This window comes from Dermochelys coriacea, chromosome 27 (genome assembly GCF_009764565.3).
Source record: "Dermochelys coriacea isolate rDerCor1 chromosome 27, rDerCor1.pri.v4, whole genome shotgun sequence".
Taxonomy (NCBI): domain Eukaryota; kingdom Metazoa; phylum Chordata; order Testudines; family Dermochelyidae; genus Dermochelys; species Dermochelys coriacea.
The window spans coordinates 13,338,989-13,358,426 of record NC_050094.1 but is presented as its reverse complement, the minus strand read 5'-3'; the positions used below and the strand labels follow the sequence as shown (position 1 = coordinate 13,358,426).

Below are 19,438 nucleotides of genomic sequence, written 5' to 3'. Positions count from 1 at the left end.
CAGCTGTGCAGAGGTCCAAGCACACAGCTCCATCGGGACCTACCTACGCACAGGAATTATTGTGCTGCTGACCTGCAATCTCCTCTGGGGTGGAACAGAACCAGTGTTCGACCACCACACAGGTATGACTCTAGGGAAGGGGCGTTGGATTCAGGGAGGCAGAGCGTAATGACCCCCGGTGGACCGTGCTCCAGACCTCGGCAGTACCACCCTGATTCCTGGGGATCTCCAATGACCACATGTAGCAGGACGGGTTCAACCCGTTACTGAGCATTGTTAGCAGGATTCCATCCATCGCCAAAGGGCAGCAGGGAAAAAAAGGCTCCACCAGCTGCCTGCCAGGGGCTTGGGTTCAAGTCTCACAGGCAGATGGCACTAATGCAGTACAGCCGCTCTGCTGCCTGGCCAGAAGGAGGCACCCCTCTGCACTCAGAGGCACTGCAGTCATGCTAGGGTGCCTGTCCCCCCAACCCAGGCATGTAGGAAATACAGACTTTACCTCCCATTGCCAAGCAGTGCAGGGCGGCTGTACCGGGGCCTAAGAGGCAGGGATGGGAGGGGTGGAAGAAAGCCTAGAGGAGACGGTCGGCCGGGTCCCCTCATTAGAAATCGCTGATGAGGCTGTTGCAGGCTGTGTGGGAAATGGTTGAGAGATCAAAGCAGTCTAGCGTGATTCAGAACCCAATTAGAGCCTTTAAAATAAAAAGGGAGCCCTATTGCCAGGGCACAGTCAGCTGTTGTGTGAAGCTAGGCCGAGGGCCCTGCATATGCACCACTGACTGCGGGAGTCCGGCCTTCGCCCCACAGCCATCAATTGTTGAGAAAAGGGGCCACCAGGTCTGCACTCCAGGCCAAGGCGGAGAGGGAGGGGGTGGTAGGACCATGCCCAACCACGGTGCCAAACTATCTGCTCTTCTTAGACACCCCAGAGCTTCCCTCCGATGCCAGAGCCGCTCAGCACAGCCCTGCCCAGAGCCTCCCACCAGCTGCCCCTCCTCCATTAGCAAACAGCAGTACAGGGCCTATGCCACATAGCTGAACAATTCAAATCCGACCGGCAGAGGGCAGCTGCACGCTAGCCCCATCAGGACAATTGGTTCAAACAGACAAGCCCATTTTACGCACAGGCCCAGCTTGGAGGCACGACTATGGGGCAAGTCTGAAAGGGGTCTGTACCCTAGATCACTTCAGCCCCCTCCTCTGCACCTTGCCCACCCCCGCTGCTCCCCAGACAAATGGTCTCTCCCCACACCTTTCCCCTCAAAGTAGCTTTGAGCCCAGCAGCCACCAGCCCAGCATGGTGACATGCAGCCAGGATGTTGGAAATCCGTGCCACTTCAGCCTATTGCTTGCCAGTTCTGCGCCAGCTATGCCAGTTACCTGGGGCCAGCCCCTAAGGCACCCCAGGTCTCTAACCTTCACCGGGGGAAAGAATGAAAGAAACAGTTTTCTCTAGTGTAGGTGTGGTGCCGCGCTCACAGAGGCACCTGGCTCTCCTCTTGACATCAGCTGCCAGGTGCAGGCCTGCTCTGGAAGCGCTCTGCTCAAGCCCTGTCTCCGATTAATAGCAGCAAAGTCCTCACTCAAGGGGATTAAAGCCGGCACTTAGAAAGGGCCAAGTCTCGGTGGGCTTTAATTTCTACGCACAGGATTTCTTTCAGGCATCATCCCTTCCATGAGCACAGCACAGGCCCGCTGCTGCATGGACACCATACCCTCTTTGCGGCCTGGAAAGCGAGTGATCAGCAGCAGTAAGGAGCTGTTGCCTTTTCTGACAGCAGTCCTCATTCTCAAGGTCCTGCAGGTGCTATTAGCACTAGGGAAGACCAAGCTGGAGTCTTTTCTACCCTGGATAGCAACCAGCCACAACAGGAGAGGAACCAAAGGGATTCTCAGATCCCACTGGGAGGCTGCAGCAGGGGTGGTTAAAAATAAATCAGCTTTCAGCTTACCAGCACAGCAAGCTGGTGCTGGGAGCTGCAGAGGGTAAGAAGGAAACAGCAGCCCACAAGGTCGTATCTGTTGTGGTGGCTCTAGCTGACCCCTATCTTGCTGCCAGCATCTTTGCAAATTTGCTAATAGTTTGGCCTGTCTGGCACTGGACCCAGCACGGACAGTAGCTGCAGGAACAACTGTCTCTCAAGGTCTCCGCAGCCAATAAAATGCAATTTAAATCAAGGCTCCCATCTGTTCTCAATCCTGCTCCGAGCCTGCTTCTTATTAGACCACAGCTCATCTTCACCAGTAGCCCTTTAACTCTTTGCCCATTGGTGTTTTCCACACTGTGACACTCAGATGGGCACAGATCCCAGAAAATGTAGTAGCTATCCACACACCCCTTCCCCTTAAGCGTTGATAGCAGGAACAGTGGGGCTCCAGCATTCACTGTACAGCTGGTCAGCCTACTTCAGGCCACCTCCCCTTTCTTTATGCATCTGCTATGAGTTTGGCAAAGGCTAATGGACTAGACTGGGTGAACAGCATCACAGAAACTCCTTGTAGCACAGGGCCTAGATGGGTTCCAGTAGCCAGGAACCTGGGTTGCTTGGGGACCGCACATCCCACTCCATTTAAAACAGTGGGCATTACATAGTCCCCACTGATTACACCACATGCTGCACTGGCCATGCGTGGTGGCAGCTTACCCCTCCCTGCAATGTGTGTGGAGAATCAGAGCACCCCATGGGATAGCAGAGGGGCTCCAGACAAGTTAGCATCAGTCTCACATCCCCAATGAACCCCTTTTGAGGATGGCACCAGAAGGGAGAGGCATAGCTGGCCTATCAAGCAAGCTGTGATTTTGTCAAAGCCTGTATTATTTTTAACATAAGCTACAGAAAATATAATTGTGTCTTCTCAGCACTGGAGGATGGTTTCAAAGTGTCTGTCGAGCTGATCAGAGAGTGCCACACATCAGTGAGAGAGTGGAGACTTTTTTATGTTTCCCAACCTGTAAATACAGCTGGGCCTGTCTCTCAGTGGAGTTATGTCCTTGCACAGGCCTTTCAGAACACCCCTGCTACAGGAATGAGTCCAACAAAGGGCAGCTCTAACCTGGGAGATGTGGGGGACAGAGGTTAGGGAGGGACATAACATGCCAAACATTCACTGCATTGGCGCACATATTAGTCTGGTCTATGCTCTCACAAGAGGCTCATTACAAACAAATGACAGTGTGTGCAGACAAGTCATTTTCAACCCAGAAAGGCTACTTTTTAATTTAAAAATAGATAGGAGAAGGGGTTGCCCAGAGTCCCCACACTGTTTGGCCTCACACACGCAATTCAGCTTCCTCAAACTTAAACTTGGTCCAGGCAACAGAAACACTGGTCATTGTACTACAAGAATGCCCCCTGCTGGAGAAACCTTACTCCAAGGGCGAATACATCACAATGTCTGAAGTGGGTCACTCCTTAGGGATAAGGGGTCAGGGGAGGGATGGAAGGGGAAAGAGTAGATCAAATTAAAAACCAACGCTGAGATTAGGAACCTCCGATGTGCAGAGCAGGATGCAGGCTGGGTGGGGTCATAGGACAGATGTTCTCTTCTAGTGCGCAGGAAAGGGGAGAAGAAACCAGGTCTTTTAGAAGAGGTCTAACATGACTCTTCATAATGCCACAAACAAGTACGAATAAATGTATCCTCAGCTTGATCAGTAAGATACACAGCCCTCAGGGCTTCATACTAAGCCCTGATCGAGCCCCAGAGACATTAAGCCTCACTAAGAGCGACATCTGCTACGCGGAAATAACCAGACTTCAAAGGAGCCTGGGTTGGGAGCGCAGCGCCTGCCATCTCATTTCCTCCTGCAGCCTCTTGCACTGCTAATGGTTTCGTTTCTCCAAACAGACTCTTGCTGCCTGAGCACCATCTCTTTGATCTCCAGCTGTTCAAAAAGGGCAACATGATGGCGTACATGCAGGTTGTGGGGAAAGGATGTCAGGATGGCCAGCAAACATCCTGGATCCAAGAGGGAGATGGAGCCCTGCAAGAGGCTGAGGATAGGGCTTGCAGCCATTCGCAAACAGTTCAAAATCCACCACAAGGAGGGTCAGTTTGGCTTTGTCTCTGACACAGGGCATTATCCACCTCAGCCAGCAGCATGTTTAAAAACAAGTATACAGTTAAAAAACAAACGAGGCAGCTTTATAACAAGATGCTGTGAGATGAAGGCAGATCAAATTCATCCTTTTAAACGCTCCACTGCCATGGCTCAGCGTGACCTTCAGCAAAGGTTGTTACCGCGGACAACGGAGCCCATGCAGTTATTTGTGTAAGATACGGAGAGAGCCACATCCCTTTGAAAAAGAGGCATCAAGGTAGATGAGTCTAGAGCCGCCCCCCTGCCAAGATGTTTCCAACCAAGACGCCGTCCTTGAGGGCATGTTCCACATCCCTCTCCTCTATCTTCAGGGAAACCTGGAGGAGAGACAAGACTCCTTACTACACAGACCTGCCCAGCATCCGTGGTAGCCAAAGAGCACGGCCCAGGCTACTCAAACCCTCACCCGATGTTACAGAGTCCATAGAAGCAGCAGCACCGACAGGAACTGCTCCCGTGCAGCCGACCAACAATAGCCTGCTATCCTGCCACTCACGCACTGGACCACCTGGCCCACCACCAGAGCAAAGCACAAGTGTCTTCGTCTGTAGCCAGCCTCTGAGAACGGCCGGTGTCAGATCCTCCAGGAGTTAAAATGTCCCCACGACAGAGCTTACTGACCTGGGAGCCCTTCTAGTCCTGGAGCCTAACTGTAAGGTCAGGGCAGCCCTCTGCTGCTATACATGCCCCCCTCGGGGCTCTCCTTGACCCTGCTGGCTCCCCAGCTAACCCTGCATTTTCCAGTGCTCTCCTCCGTTCACCCTCCAGGCCTGTGTGTCACAGCCATCCCCCTTCTGCAGCGGCTCCCTTTGGAGCCTGTCCATGGGGCAAAAGCAGCATGGTTTGTAGGGGTACCTTTGTAAGCCTGGCTTCCTTGGCTTTCTTCAGTGCCAGGATGCCCCTGGATTCCAAGAGGGTGGCGAGGGAGAGACATTCGGAGTGGGCTACAGCTGCCATCTGCTGCTGCCGGCAGACACTGCTGTAGGCTTCATGTAACTGCGAGGGGAGGGAGCAGACATTACCCACAGCCACTGAACGCAGGTGAGGGAGACGCACAGGTGTCAGCAAGCCTCCAGCACCCTCCCCTGGCTGACCATCTCCAGGTGTGTGGCTAGACCTAATTCCCCCTCCAGAATGTATCAACATCACTCTGAGCACCTGCCTGGGGAGTTGCTAGAGAGCAAACAAGACTGGCCCACACCACATGCCCAGCGGGCTCACGACTGGACCAGTGAGATAGAAAAGACTGTCCTTCCCAGGGATTTGCAACCCCCAACCTACGGCTCTTGGATTAGGGCATGAGGCAAAGAGATCAGCTTCTGCTGCAGGATCATCTAGCCGTACAACCCAGTGGTCTGACTCACCTTCCCCAGCGTCACCTCCTTGGCTTTCAGCTGCCTGGCTAGGAGCAGCAGGGAGCAGACCAGGATCTTCTGCTGCAGGGGGAAGGAGTCACTGGCCCCATCATTTCCCAGGGCCATCCTGTCACCATACACATCTGAAATCACCCGGGATATGTGTGGGAGCCCAACTCTCCTAGGAACTGGGGAAACCGAGGCAGATGTAGTGGGCGATTTACCTGTAGGCCAGACAATGCTGAGTCAGAAGAGTTGGGGTTTGATCAATATAGAAGCAATACAAGACTAGGGACGGGAAATAGGTCAGGGCAGAACACAGTGTATTGGCTACTGGCTAAAGGCAATCCGGTCAAGTCCAAGTTGTCAGATGCCATGGGTTTGAGTGGGATGTAACTATCCCTTCCTCCCCCATTGCATTGGGAACCCAAATCCTGCAGCCCTGGGCCAGTGTGTGGGAACCAGGAAGTGAAACCGATCCATCTAGTTTCGCTGTTAGGACATGGCAGGGCAAAATGCCAGCGGCATAAAATGGTGCAAAGAAAAGCGGATTTTTAAAGCAAGCTTCATCTTACTATAGTCTGAAGCACCAGGAGTAGAGGGATAGAGAATCATATTCTATTATATATATATACACACACACACACACACACGGTAACAAAATTGATGAGGACCCAAGAGTGGGGGGTGTTTTAGCCACCCTAAGAGCAGCACATCCTGCATATGGCAGCCAAAAATCCAAGGGGAAGGGCTGAAGTCCTTTGGAACACAGGCTGAGATACGGCTAAGCCAATGCCCCCCCCCCCATGTACAGCTTGCACTTGGAAAGGTTCCACAGCTCCTATCCCAAGCTGAATTCCCGCCCACTCTATCTCCCCCTTTTGGGAACTGCTATTTCACACCTACACTTAAGTGCTTTCATTCTAGTTAAAGCCAGCCCCAGAGACAAGAGCAGGTGTGACCTTCACATCCAGGGCTTTTGCTTCCAGAGAGCTGGAAGGAAAGCTCCTTGCGTGCCAGGCGTTTGTGCAATCTCTTGGGGAGCTCCATTCCAGTAATGCGCAAAACACGCCATTGGCAAGGAAGGCTACAATTAAGGTCGAGAGACTGACAGAAAAATAAAAGCCAAGAGTACAGAGCTTCCTGACTCAGGCTGGCGGCAGCTACTTACAGCCAGGCAATGGTTTAAGGACAGTCTGGCTTCTCACGTCCAACTCCACAATCTCAATGGCTCGCCTAGGACACAGATTTACGCAAGTTACTTTAGACTGAACCTTTGGGTTGTCAAAACTCAACGCCCCAGACCTGCCAGCAACACCCTTGCCCCTCTGCACTGAAACAGAGCAGCTTGGAACATGAAGGGTTTGCATAGACTCGGGTCAATCCCCATGGCATGCCCCACACCTGGACCCCCCTGAGTGCCCCACTAAAGAATAGTCCCCTAACAACAACGGGGCATCCATTCGTCTCCAAGCAGGGATGCTTGCTGCTAGCTGCAGCCTGGGTCATGCTTCTATGGGACTACTGCACCCTCTCCTTCAGCTGTGATTACTTTTTAGGCACCAATCCACCCCACCCTACTCCCAGGAGGCTGGACCAATCTCCCAAGCATTCCCGGGCAGGCAGTATCACAGCCAGTAAGTAATAAGCCCTGCACCCAGGGAGGGGAACTAAACCAGCATGAATACAGAAGTTGTGGGATGCAAACAGCAGCACACAGCCCATTAACAGAAGCTCATTTTCATCTCTAAACATAGCCCTAATGAGACAAAATCCTCTAGTTGCTGCAGGGTCACTGACTGATGGAGGCTAGGAGAAGAGGCGCCCAGGAAATCATTTGATTTTAAAAAGCGGGCCACAAAAAGAAGCAAGAGAACCACTGCGTGCCTGGCAAGATGATGTGGTGTTTGGGTGGCCAGCATAGCAGGGGAAGGTTCAGATCTGGGTGGGGGGGAGCAACCTGACTTTTACAGCATTCTAGTGTAAGTTTTTCCTAGTCCCTCCCGGCCCAAATTCTGGGCCCAAACTGGTGGCCAATGTCCCTCCAATACAGCTGTTTTCCTATTGGGACAGCCCTGCTTCTCCCATACTCCCAGCTCAGGATGGCACCTGTCCTTGTGCCAGTATGGAAGCCCCAACCAACAGGTTAGTCCAGAATGTACCCTTTGGCACAGCCTTAACTGGCATCCCTTTCTGGAAGAGATGTGCCCCAGCAAAGGAAGTGTCCCCAGTGTGGTAGAAAAGTCCCACCTATAATGAAACTGGAGGAGGAAAACAGCCCCAGAAAGAATAGGGAGGGAAAAAATATTCTGAAGGAAAAATTGGTTCAGCTTCATAAAGAAACCTGCTTGAAGGCTGCTAATGAGGCCTTCTGCAATACAAATGTAATTAACCAATCTCTAGTCACAGCGGGGAGGGCCGGCAGCAGCCCGTTGTCTCACCCTCCATAGGTAATGGACTGCGAACGTCTCAGACATTAACACGGTCAGGAGGCAGCACTCCTGCAGTGATGCAAGCCCTCCTTTCAATGCCAGGGAAGCAGCGGCATAATGGAGCCTTAAGTCACACTTGCTCAAAGGACATTGGGTAAGGAGCCTGCCTTCGGAGGCAGCAGGGCAAGGCGGCGGCATTTACCTGCATACATCCAGTGCCTTGCGAGCATCTCCCGAAACTGCAGACACTTTCCGGGCACAGAACTGGACAGCAGTGCTGTCCAGGACCTGATCGCCAGGCACCTGCCGAGAAAACAGAGCACAGGGCAGTTATGGAGAGGTCTCCACTGCAGAAGCCTCAGGTGGTCCAATACAGTTCAGACAGAAAATAGCCCATCTGGCTGGATGCATGTGGATTGTCTCATGCACCCCACTGTACCTGGGAAGTTCTCCCTCCTGTGCTGGGAAGACAGAGCACATAACTCATTGCATCATGGCTAAGATCTCACCTCCAGATCCCAGAGTCTGAGAGGATCCAGGGATGCCATTAAGAATGGGATTCCCAACAGCCTGGACGCTGTTCCCTCTAAGGCAGTGGGTCGAGTGGGGTCATAACAACAGGGCAGGAGCCAGTGCCTGGATTAGGCTTGAGCCTATGCCATTGACTGACCTGCTTGTGGAAAGTCACCATCTGTCCCTTCTGCCACCAGCTCAGTGGGAAGTGGCAGGGTTGGAGACAGAGCAGAGCCATCTCTCACAGAAGCCTGCACTGCAGAAGAGCACTATGCTGCAGCTAATAAGCAATATCAGCCAGCTACAACTACAAAGTTTCTTCAAGACAGCACCAGAAAGATGCTCGTGTGGTTCCAGATCTCTGTGTATAACAGCTCAGGAGTCTAAGCTTCTCCCCCAGAGAAGGGGATGAGCTCATGTGGACTTGGTCCCTGGGTTCTTACCTGTCTCAGCCGTTCCTGCAGGATTGAGGCAATCTGCTCCTTTGTGTAAGGTGGGAAGTTTAGTAGCTGGGGTTTGCACTTGGGCCGGGCCTGTAGCCTGGCCAGGATCCGGTCCGTGAGGTCCAGGGCATTGGCCACTCCTGTGAAGCACATTGAGGCTATTGAGAATGGCAGCCTAGGCTAACAGGGAGTGGGGAGATCTTCCAAAGTCCAGGGTTAGAGAATCACGTGCAAGGCCCTGCATCGATCATGCATCCTGGGGATGGGCAAGGGCAGTTTTTAAACACACCCATCAGGTGATTAGTTATTGTAGCAAACCTGACTGATTTCTGTTGCCAGAAACCAGCTTCATAATCTTCCCCAGCTTTCTCCAAGAGGAAAAATGCCAGGGCACCTTCTGCATGAGGGTGGATACATGCCATCCCCTCAGGGCACTCCTACACAGAGCTTCTGAAGCCACAGGGCATTTCAATGGAAGCACCAGGCCAAAGCACTGTCATAGCACAACTGACACACTTACCGATGAGAACAAGCCTGGAGCCAATGAGCCAGGGCCACTCGAACACGGTGTAGAGCACGTCCTGTCCTTTGCTGTCCAGCTGGTCCATCTCATCCAGCACCAGCACGCTATGCAAAGGCAGGAAAGAAAGCCCAGCTCAGCACTGAGGCTTTGCCCTGGGGGCATGGAGACTAACCAGCCCCTGCTGAGGCATGGCAGGGCACTCCCCCTCTGTCCCGGGGCATGGCAGAGGCAGGGTGCAATCCTTCCCTGACACAGCCTGTGCTTAGTAACAAAATAAGGGCCTGGTTATCCCAAGATGCCAAGCACCCACATCTCACCCTGACTTCCACTGCGGCTGGCAGTGCTCTGCACCTCTGGAAAAATCAAGCCCTCAGCACCTGGGTGTGGAGAGGCACCAACCAGCTCCCTCTTCTGGCAGTTAACCAGCTGCAATGACTAGGGGAATCTTGGCTGGGAACACAGCTATCACACAGGCCTAGCCTCTAGCTCACAACACTTCAGGAGAGTTTCAGAGCAGGGTACTCACGTCATGGGTGTCCCCTCTGCTGTCAGCTGCTTCTCCAGCTTCCTCACCAAGTCTCTCCCAGCTACCTTGGGTGCCCCCTGCTGGCTCATCTGCTCAGCTATGGCTGGGAACACAGCCTGGGAGCTGCTGAGGGACATGCAGTTCAGGACAATGGTTTTGCTGCTTGGGAGTTCATTCTGCCACAGGGAGAAAAGGGAGAGTTAGAGAGCCAGTGAGCCACAGTTCAGATCCCATCCCACTCTCCCTCCTGCACCAGGTAAAGGCTCAGGCGAGCCAAGCAGATCAGCGCACCGGAGCACAGGACAACGCAGCTCAGCTGACCCAGGCTTTGACAGTTTGTCCAGAGCGGAGACTGGCTAGCAGCCAGCTCCCTTTCCCAGTGCACCAGTCTCACAGCAAATTCATGCCTCCCAACCTCACTTTCAAGGTGTTGTATTTATCTCTCTTTCTCTCCCCATTATGTCCCTCGGCCTCAGGCCTGGTCTACACCTAAAACTCAGGCTATATGCACATACTAGAACTTCAGTCGGTATAAGTTATGTTGCTCAGGGATGTGAATAAGCCACACCCCTAAGCAATGCAAGTCACACTGACCTAAGCGCTGGTGTGGACAGCGTCATGTTGATGGAAGAGCCTCTCCTGCCAACAGAGCTACCACCGCTCACGAGGACTGGAGTAATTAAGTTGACAGGAGAGCTCTCTCCTGTCAGCTTAGAGCGTCTGCACTAGCAGTGCTGCAGCTGCGCTGCTTTAAGCTCTGTAGTATAGCCATCACCTTAGATCAAGCTAGCTACATCACTCAGGGGAATGAAAAATTCATCCACAAGAGACATAATTAAGCCGAGCAAAGCTCCCGTGTAGACAGTGCTAGGGCAGGGGAAGAATTCTTCCCTCAACCCAGCTACCGCTTCTCAAAGACATGGATTAACTAAAGCGTATCTAGTGCACACTTACTCCTTTCTCCTACTCCGATTCTCATGGCATCTTCCCCTCTTCTTGAGGAAATGCCCTCAACTATCTCCTTCTCAAATCCCACTCCACATGCACTGCATTTAACTGCCTGAACCAGACTAAGCACCAAACGACAGGGACCAGGGTAAGCGTTCGTAGATTACTATGCACGTACATGGACTACAACATGCCCAAACTGCAGTAATCTGAGGTGCTAATGCTGACTGGGGGTGACAGATTAAACCAAACATGAAGCATTAAGGCCAAAGTGTTTGAGCTGTGGTGAGCCAGAAGAGCAGCCTTAAGGAGGGGCCTTAGAACCAAAGTCACCCCATTGTTTGCTCCCTTCCCTGTATGCTCCGAACCACTTGTGTGATTCGCCTCAAGCTTCCTAGAAAAATCCATCCCATGTAAGATCACCCAAGATAGATTTCAGGGGGATCAGATTGTGTTTGTCAAAGGTAGGGGGTACACTGGGCTTATACCAGGTAGGCATGTTCCTGCTGTAGCTATAGAAGAGACACTGACATCCATAACAGAGCATTTGAGACTGGTATCTGAACCTCCAAGCACAGCCATACCTGGAAGTCTTGCAGGATTCTGCTCAGACAGGCAGTTTTTCCAGTGCCAGGAGCACCAGAGATGTAAAGACTGCCAGGTTTCTCCCCACAGACATGCTCTTTCAGGAACTGCCTGATGGCATCAGTCTCCTTCTCCCTGGCAAGAAGCCGGTCAGGGACAGCCGTGTGCAGAACGCTCTTCGCCTGCTGATAACAAGTACCTATGGCAGATAAAGAAACACATCAGAGAAGGTTGCAGAGCTGACCTGGGGCCGGTTCTCCACCAGACATTGCATCAACACCTACCTTCCTGCTTGAACAGCTGGTTGCACACAGGTTCCTTGTTGAGACGAGAGCGCTCTGAGCTTCTTGGGGTCTCCTGCCGCTTGTGGAGCGGGGATGGCACTAAGTTGTTCCTCTTGCCAGAAGACTCAGTTATTGGCTGCTCGCTGAAGAACAAGCATCGCCCCTTGTGAGAGGCAGATAGGAGCTCATTCTCCTTCCTGCTCTGTTTCGTTGGGGAGCAGGGCAGTGACTGAGGGATGTTGCACAGGTTGTCGTCACCTACAGGAAAGAGAAGCGTCAAGTTCAATAGGCAGCAGGGGCCAATGGAGAGGAAAATGGCTGGAGGAAGGTCTGGCATCTGGATGCCGTGACAAGGGACCAACTTACATTGCAGGATTAAGGCTCACTCTGAAAGCCAGGCTAGGATGTCAACCACACGAGAAATTTAGAATGGCACCCACGGGTGGTAATTATAATTAATGGGCCATGGGGAAAATTTAGCACCAATATTAGCCAAACTTCCGAGACAGACCTATCCAGCTGTGGGCCAGCCTCCCAGGGGAACAGTTTCATCTGTTGCTTGGGATCCTTCATATTAGGCTGGGTAAGACAATAAAACAATCCTGCATTGGCCTCAGGGAGGGGGAAACTTCTCTTAGTCTACAGGGCCCAGGAGAAGCCTGCTGGGTCTAACACAGGTGTTAACTCTTTCACTGCAATCCCTGGGCAGTGGTTTCCATTTAGGACCACGTCTCACTTCTGACCTCAGCAGAGGCTGGCACAGATTAAAAGTGTAACAGCATTTATGCAGGTTTCAGAGTAGCAGCCGTGTTAGTCTGTATTCGCAAAAAGAAAAGGAGTACTTGTGGCACCTTAGAGACTAACAGATTTATTAGAGCATAAGCTTTCGTGAGCTACAGCTCACTGAAGTGAGCTGTAGCTCACGAAAGCTTATGCTCTAATAAATCTGTTAGTCTCTAAGGTGCCACAAGTACTCCTTTTCTTTTAGCATTTATGCAGTGACTAAGCTTTCAGTCACCCTTGTTTATTTGTTCAATGTCTTGTCATTTTCATCATCACTTAGTGGAAAAACTTGCTCCCCTTTAGGAGCAGCACTATTCCTGCCTCGTTTCCTTCCTTCCCCATCTTCCTCTCCCCCTTCTCTGATCTCTTTGCCCTGCAGCAACTCCTAGGTACCACTAGGGTTGCCAACTTTCTACTTGCACAAAACCAAAAACTCTTCCCCCCCCCCCCATCTGCTCATTTTCACCATGCTGGCTCAGGGGGTTGGGGTTCAAGAGGGGGTGAGGGCTCCAAATGGGGGTGCAGGCTCTGGTGTGGGGCGAGGGATTTGGGGTACAGGAGGGGGCTCCGACATGGGGCTGAGGGGTTCGGAGTGCGGGAGGGGGCTCCGGGCTGAGGGAGTGGGTTGGGATGCAGGAGGGGGTGAGGCCTCTGACTGGAGGTGCAGCGAGGGATAAGGGGTGTGGTGTGCAGGAGGGGGTTCTGGGGTGGAGGTGGCACCAAGGGGTTCGGAGTATGGGATGGGGCTCCGGGCTGAGGCAGGGGGTTTGGGTGTGGGAGGGGGTACAGGTTCTGGGGGGGCTGCAGGTTCCAGGGTGAAGCCAGAAATGAGGGGATCAGGGTGCAGGAGGAGGCTCCGAGCTGGATCAGGGGATTGGGGTGAAGGAGGGGGTCGGTGCAGACTCCAGACAGCGCTTACCTCAAGCAGCTCCCGGAAGCAGCAGCATGTTCCCACTCCGGTTCCTAGGTGGAGGGGCAGCCAGGGGGCTCTGGCCAATGGGAGCTGCAGAGCTGGTGCTTGGGACAGCGGCAGCGCATAGAGCCCCCTGGCTGTCCCTACACATAGGGTCAAGAGGGGGGACATGCTGCTGCTTCCAGTAGCTGCAGGGAGTCTGCCTTGTCCCGCTGCGTCGTTGACCAGACTTTTAACACTGACCTGAGCTGTCAGGGTCCTTTTTTGACCAGGCGTTCCGGTCGAAAATTAGACACCTGGCAACCCTAGATCCCACCTCCACATCCCTGGGCTCCATTTCCACTCCCCTATTCCACCCACTAAAATAATCTTAGGTGTGAATATTTCAGTGATGAGTGGAGTGGGGAATGGACTCCTCTGGTCCAGGCTGTCTTGAGACCCGAGTCAGTACTGCCTTAGTTACATACAGTTCATAATTGACTGGCTCTTAGGTATTTGGGGGGAGGGGGTTGGAAATAAAAGTTTTACCGATATAATTATGTAAGTTAGGAGTGTGGTATTTTACTGACATGGTTATACAGGTCTAAGCTCCTGTGTGGATGCAATTGCACCAATGTAGAGGTGCCTTATATCTGCATCCACATTAGGAGGCTTGCATCACTCTAACTATACTAACATAGCTAAAGGGGCAAAATTTTCTAGCGTTGACAAGCCCTTGGATTCTGGAGATGCAAAAGAACTGGACTTGGCCCATGGGCTGAGTGTTTGCCACCCCTCCCCCAGGACGACTAACCAGGTAGTTATTTGCTACCCAAGAAACAAGGCCCAGTTCTCAGGCATTTAGCAAACACAGTGCCTCCTTTTTTCAGGTGGAAAGGAAAAGAAAGGCCTGCTGTCTGTGGGGTGTAGGGAACAGCCTGGTAACACCTGTGGGAACGGTGAGCTCCAAGCGTGGGGCTGGGAGCCAGGAACCTTTAACTCATTAAGGTTCTGGCCCTGAAAGAGGTGCGGGACAGGGCAAGTCCCCTGGCAGTACCTCACCTAGGCGTTTGCGGGGGCTCAACGGCAGGACTTTCTCCCCAGGTGAGAGCAGCAGGAGGTTCACCCTGGTGGGGTTTGATGTGGCATCTCTGCAAGCCCCAGCGGGTGCGACGGGCATCCTGGGCTGTTTCCTCCGGGGGAAGTCAATAGCGGCCTGGGTCTGGGACCTGGTGCTGGGCATGGCTGCCGCACGATACCTGGGAGGCAGGGGAACCACTGGCCTCAGATTCATCTCCTCCCCATAAGGGGCACCGCCCCCCCTCACAACGCTGGGAGGGGAAGGGGGGAGACTCAGCAGCTAGATGGGAAACCCCTGACCCTCCCGGGCAGCTGGAAGCACTGCCCCCGGCCACGCCCTGCACAGGACCGGGGTGGAGCGGGGGGGACTCAGCCAAGAGCCCACTCGCTGGGAATACTTCCCCCGCCCCAGCACCACGTGCCTCTGCCACCCCCCTTTCTCACCTCAGCCCCCCCACCCAGACACCAGGCCCCCCCACCCACCCCCCTTTCTCACCTCAGCCCCCCCCAGACAGCCCCCTTTCTCACCTCAGCCCCCCCACCCAGCCACCAGGCCCCCCCACCCAGCCCCCTTTCTCACCTCAGCCCCCCCCCAGCCACCAGGCCCCCCCCAGCCCCCTTTCTCACCTCAGCCCCCCCACCCAGCCACCAGGCCCCCCCACCCAGCCCCCTTTCTCACCTCAGCCCCCCCCCCCAGCCACCAGGCCCCCCCCCAGCCCCCTTTCTCACCTCAGCCCCCCCACCCAGACACCAGGCCCCTCCACCCAGCCCCCTTTCTCACCTCAGCCCCCCCACCCAGACACCAGGCCCCCCCACCCAGCCCCCTTTCTCACCTCAGCCCCCCCCCCCAGCCACCAGGCCCCCCCCCCAGCCCCCTTTCTCACCTCAGCCCCCCCCCCCCCCCAGCCACCAGGCCCCCCCCCAGCCCCCTTTCTCACCTCAGCCCCCCCACCCAGACACCAGGCCCCCCCACCCAGCCCCCTTTCTCACCTCAGCCCCCCCACCCAGACACCAGGCCCCCCCACCCAGCCCCCTTTCTCACCTCAGCCCCCCCACCCAGACACCAGGCCCCCCCTTTCTCACCTCAGCCCCCCCACCCAGACACCAGGCCCCCCCTTTCTCACCTCAGCCCCCCCCACCCAGACACCAGGCCCCCCCTTTCTCACCTCAGCCCCCCCACCCAGACACCAGGCCCCCCCTTTCTCACCTCAGCCCCCCCACCCAGACACCAGGCCCCCCCTTTCTCACCTCAGCCCCCCCACCCCCCTTTCTCATCTCAGGCCCCCCCAAACCGAGCCCCAGGCCCCCCCACCCACCCGGCCCCCTTTCTCACCTCAGCCCCCCCACTCCGACACCAGGCCCCCCCCCACCCGGCCCCCTTTCTCACCTCAGCCCCCCCACCCAGCTCCCAGGCCCCCCCAAACCGAGCCCCAGGCCCCTCACCTCGGGCCCCACAAGTCCGGCCCCCCCTTCTCGCCTCAGCCCCCCCGACACCACCCTCCAGCCCGGCCCCGCGCCCCTCTCACCCCGGCTCCGGCCGCTCGGCGCCAAACGCCTCAGCGTTCTCCCACTCTCTTCGCGCCACCCGCCCGAACCAGCCCCGCCCACGAGCCCCATAGGCTCCTCCGCCCGCCGCCTCCGCCAATCGCGCGCCTCCGCGCCAAGCCAAGCCACGGCCCGAGCTGCCCGCAGCCAATCAGCGCCCAGGGAGCCGCCGCCACGCCCCCGTCCCTCCCGGAAACCGAGGCCCCCCCGCAGAGGACTACGGCTCCCAGTAGCCCATGCGGCAGAGCGGGTGCCGCATCGCGCGCTCACGGGGCGTAGTGCATGCCGGGAGATGGAGTCCCCGTGGAAAGACACGTGCTGGGACTGACTGACAGTCCGTGCGGGACAGGGCAAGCCCCGGAGCTGGAGGCTGCGATACGCCCTGGAGCGGGGGGGCCCCAGGGACAGCCCGGCCCAGAGCAGCGCCAGGCAGGAGCGGACTCAGCCACTGCCTCGGGCCCAGCAGCTCCAGGGGCCCCTGTTGTTGGAGGAAGAGGAGGGGGAGGCAGACGCTCCCTGTTCCCCCCCCCCAGCCCCGGGGGAGGGGGGGCAGCGAGTCCCGGGGTGCCTGGGGTTTGCAGACGCTGGGGCTGAGGGCCAGAGAGGGAAAATGCAGGCCTGGGAGCAGCAGGCGCCGGCCCCAGCCTGGCAGTTCTTGCTCGGGGCTGGGCTGCAGGGAGCCCTGTGTTTAGGGAGCAGATGGGGGCCGAGCCCCAGGGAGATTCGTCAAAGCACCTGCGGTGGAGGGTTTTTAGGAGATAGGAACGGCCAGACAGGGTCAGACCAAAGGCCCATCCAGCCCAGTGTCCTGCCTGCCGACAGTGGCCAATGCCAGGTGCCCCAGAGGGAATGAATAAAACAGGAATCATCAAGTGATCCATCCCATCAGCCCTTCTCAGCTTCTAGCAAACCGAGGCTAGGGACACTATTCCTGCCCATCCCGGCTAATAGCCGTCAATGGACCTGTCCTCCATGAGCATATCTAGTTCTTTTTTGAACCCTGCTGTTATAGTCTTAGCCTTCTTCACATCCTCTGGCAAGGAGTTCCACAGGTTGACTGTGTGAAGACCCGTTGCCTATTTTCCCAATGTGAGACGAATCACAGCTCTAACAGCCACCCACGAGCAGGATTACTTCCTGCAGCAGGGCTCAGCCATTGGTGAGCCCCACCAAGGAACACAGAAGGTTAGCCCCAGCCTGGATGAAGGGCGGTATCTGTAACTCCTGGATCAAAGTCCGGCAGGCGAGTTAGCAGGATATGAAGGCACAGGCAGGTCTCAAGCTTTGAAAGATCTGACCATCCAACTGCCACTGGAAATGGTACTGCTCTCTTCTTCAGGGACCAGAGCCAGACCATACTATCAGCAATACACACACATCCACCTCCTTCAACTAAAAGCAAAGTCACAAGTGCCTAGCCCCAACAGAGTGAGAAAACATTTGCACTCACTGCTGAGGAAAAAGGACAGTCCCTACAATTAACTATATCACTAAATTAATTAGTGACAGGACAGGGAGGCAGAAGGCTGCTTAAGGAAACTCCACGGGTGGTGCAGATCCAGCCCTGACTGCTATGGCATGACAGTTATGGTGATCAAGTATCCACAGCCTACCTCAGCAGGCATAACGTCAGCAGCAAAGCCAGTGACTGAAGCCTCTTCTCTGTGGCTGAGGAGCTAGGCTAGAAGTTTATACCACTGCTACCTGGACTATTGCTGGAGGGTCGTCACCACTCAAAACAAAACAAAACCCAGTCAGGTATTTTTTGTAAGCATGCTTAAACCTACCCTTTTAAAAAATAAAAGGAGGACTTGTGGCACCTTAGAGACTAACATTTATTTGAGCATAAGCTTTTGTGAGCTAAAGCTCACTTCATCGGATGCATTCAGTGAAAAATACAGTGGAGATTTTTAAAAAATGTAAGTCTCTCTCCAAGGCTGATGGGCAGGGTGGCAGCAGCCCTGGCTGTATTATTAAAGAAGCCTGCTAAGTGCAAACTGGGACAAGGTGCCTGGAGATAAGAGTTAATATTAACCAAGTTTTCTCTTTCGCTCACCTCCACTCCTCTTCTCCCCATAGCCCCACAGGCCAGAAAATAAAGAGAACTGAAAAGAGCACACATTACATCTTCATCTAATGAACTATAGTAGTGAGGCTTCAACTGAGAACAGCCCCAGTGCATTAGGTACCCTACAAACACAATGAATGAGACAGCTCCTGCCCAGCCAGGGTTTATAATCTAAACAGATGGGGGGGGCGGGGGGGGGGCAAGGCACAGAGGGACTTGCCCAGGTCAGAGCTGAGACTAGACCCTAGGTCTCCGGTATCAAAGGGCAGTACCATACCGCTTATACAGCACGGCTTCTCAACCACATGAGAAAAATGGCAGCCAGCTCTAAGCACCTACTACTGGAGAATCCAACCTGCTGCAGCCGGCCACAAGCAGTGGAGTTATGTGGATCAGAAAGTAGGAGATTTTTAAAATCTGAAGGCAGTACTACAAACTGGGCAGGCAGTGATGGTGCCAGCTGGCTCTGTGCTCATCTGCACTAATCATTAGCATTCCACAGAACATTTACCTTAATTATGGTGAAGCAGCCACGCACAGACTCTACCCTTCATGGAAGCCCTAGTTCGAGGAGAATTTAGAATGACAAGCTCTAGGAGCTGTGACAGAGCTGGGTTCAGGGCACGCACTGGGTCAGAATTCCTCTACTCAGAGGAAGTGGGGTTCTTACTCATTCAGCCACTAGGCCAGAGGCTGCTGCCCTGCAAGCCAGGAGTCCTCGGGTAGTGCGCAGCTCTGAGAAGTTTCCAAAGCAGAATTTTCAGAAAGGGAGTGGAGGGACGGGACTTGACTCTAGCTTCAATGCCATTGTTGCATCCACTCGGCCCTGCCACCTCTGGGTTCCGCAGAGAAGCTCCCAGACTGACGTAGGTAACTCAGGTGAAGGTCTGGCCAGGCCAAGCAGCCCAGCTGAATCGCTATCATGTTACAAAAACAGGCAGGGGCAACATTTGCTAATAAGACCTTCCAGCCAAGCCAGTAGCAAGTTGCAGGTTAGCTGCCTTTCCATTGGATACACAGCAGGCTCTTGGCATCCTCTGCCTTGGAGAAAGCTTGATTGATAACTTCAGGGCTGCTGAAGCATTGGGATTTTCCCTCGTTCCTTCCCATCTGAGAATCTCAATGCACTTCACAGGCCCAGAACACTGAGATAGGGAAAAATCCCCCAGTAGAGAAATGGGGAAACTGAGGCATGGAGCTCTAAAAGCCACCCTTTTTCAAATGTCTATAGACACCCCCCTTTCAGAAGGGCTGAGCTGCTGCATGTCCCACTGACATCCATGGGGTTGGGGGCACTCCGCACCTCTGAGAAAAATCCCATCCAAGGCCTCTCAGTCCAGCAGCCGCGACCTCTGATTT

At 54.5% G+C, this 19,438-nt stretch overlaps 1 protein-coding gene across 1 annotated transcript; it reads right to left on the bottom strand.

Moving 5' to 3' along the window:
- Positions 1-3,188: 3,188 nt before the first annotated feature.
- CDC6 (cell division cycle 6) lies at positions 3,189-16,131 on the bottom strand. The gene is made up of 12 exons (XM_038385485.2): positions 15,993-16,131; positions 14,449-14,645; positions 11,712-11,969; positions 11,427-11,626; positions 9,895-10,070; positions 9,366-9,472; positions 8,846-8,985; positions 8,092-8,192; positions 6,629-6,693; positions 5,467-5,681; positions 4,958-5,098; positions 3,189-4,419 (listed from the first exon to the last, which is right to left on the bottom strand). Exons 2-12 carry the CDS (start codon positions 14,627-14,629, stop codon positions 4,330-4,332), a joined length of 1,674 nt encoding a protein of 557 aa, XP_038241413.1. The 5' UTR covers positions 14,630-14,645; positions 15,993-16,131; the 3' UTR covers positions 3,189-4,329.
- Between the last annotated feature and the right edge of the window lie 3,307 nt (positions 16,132-19,438).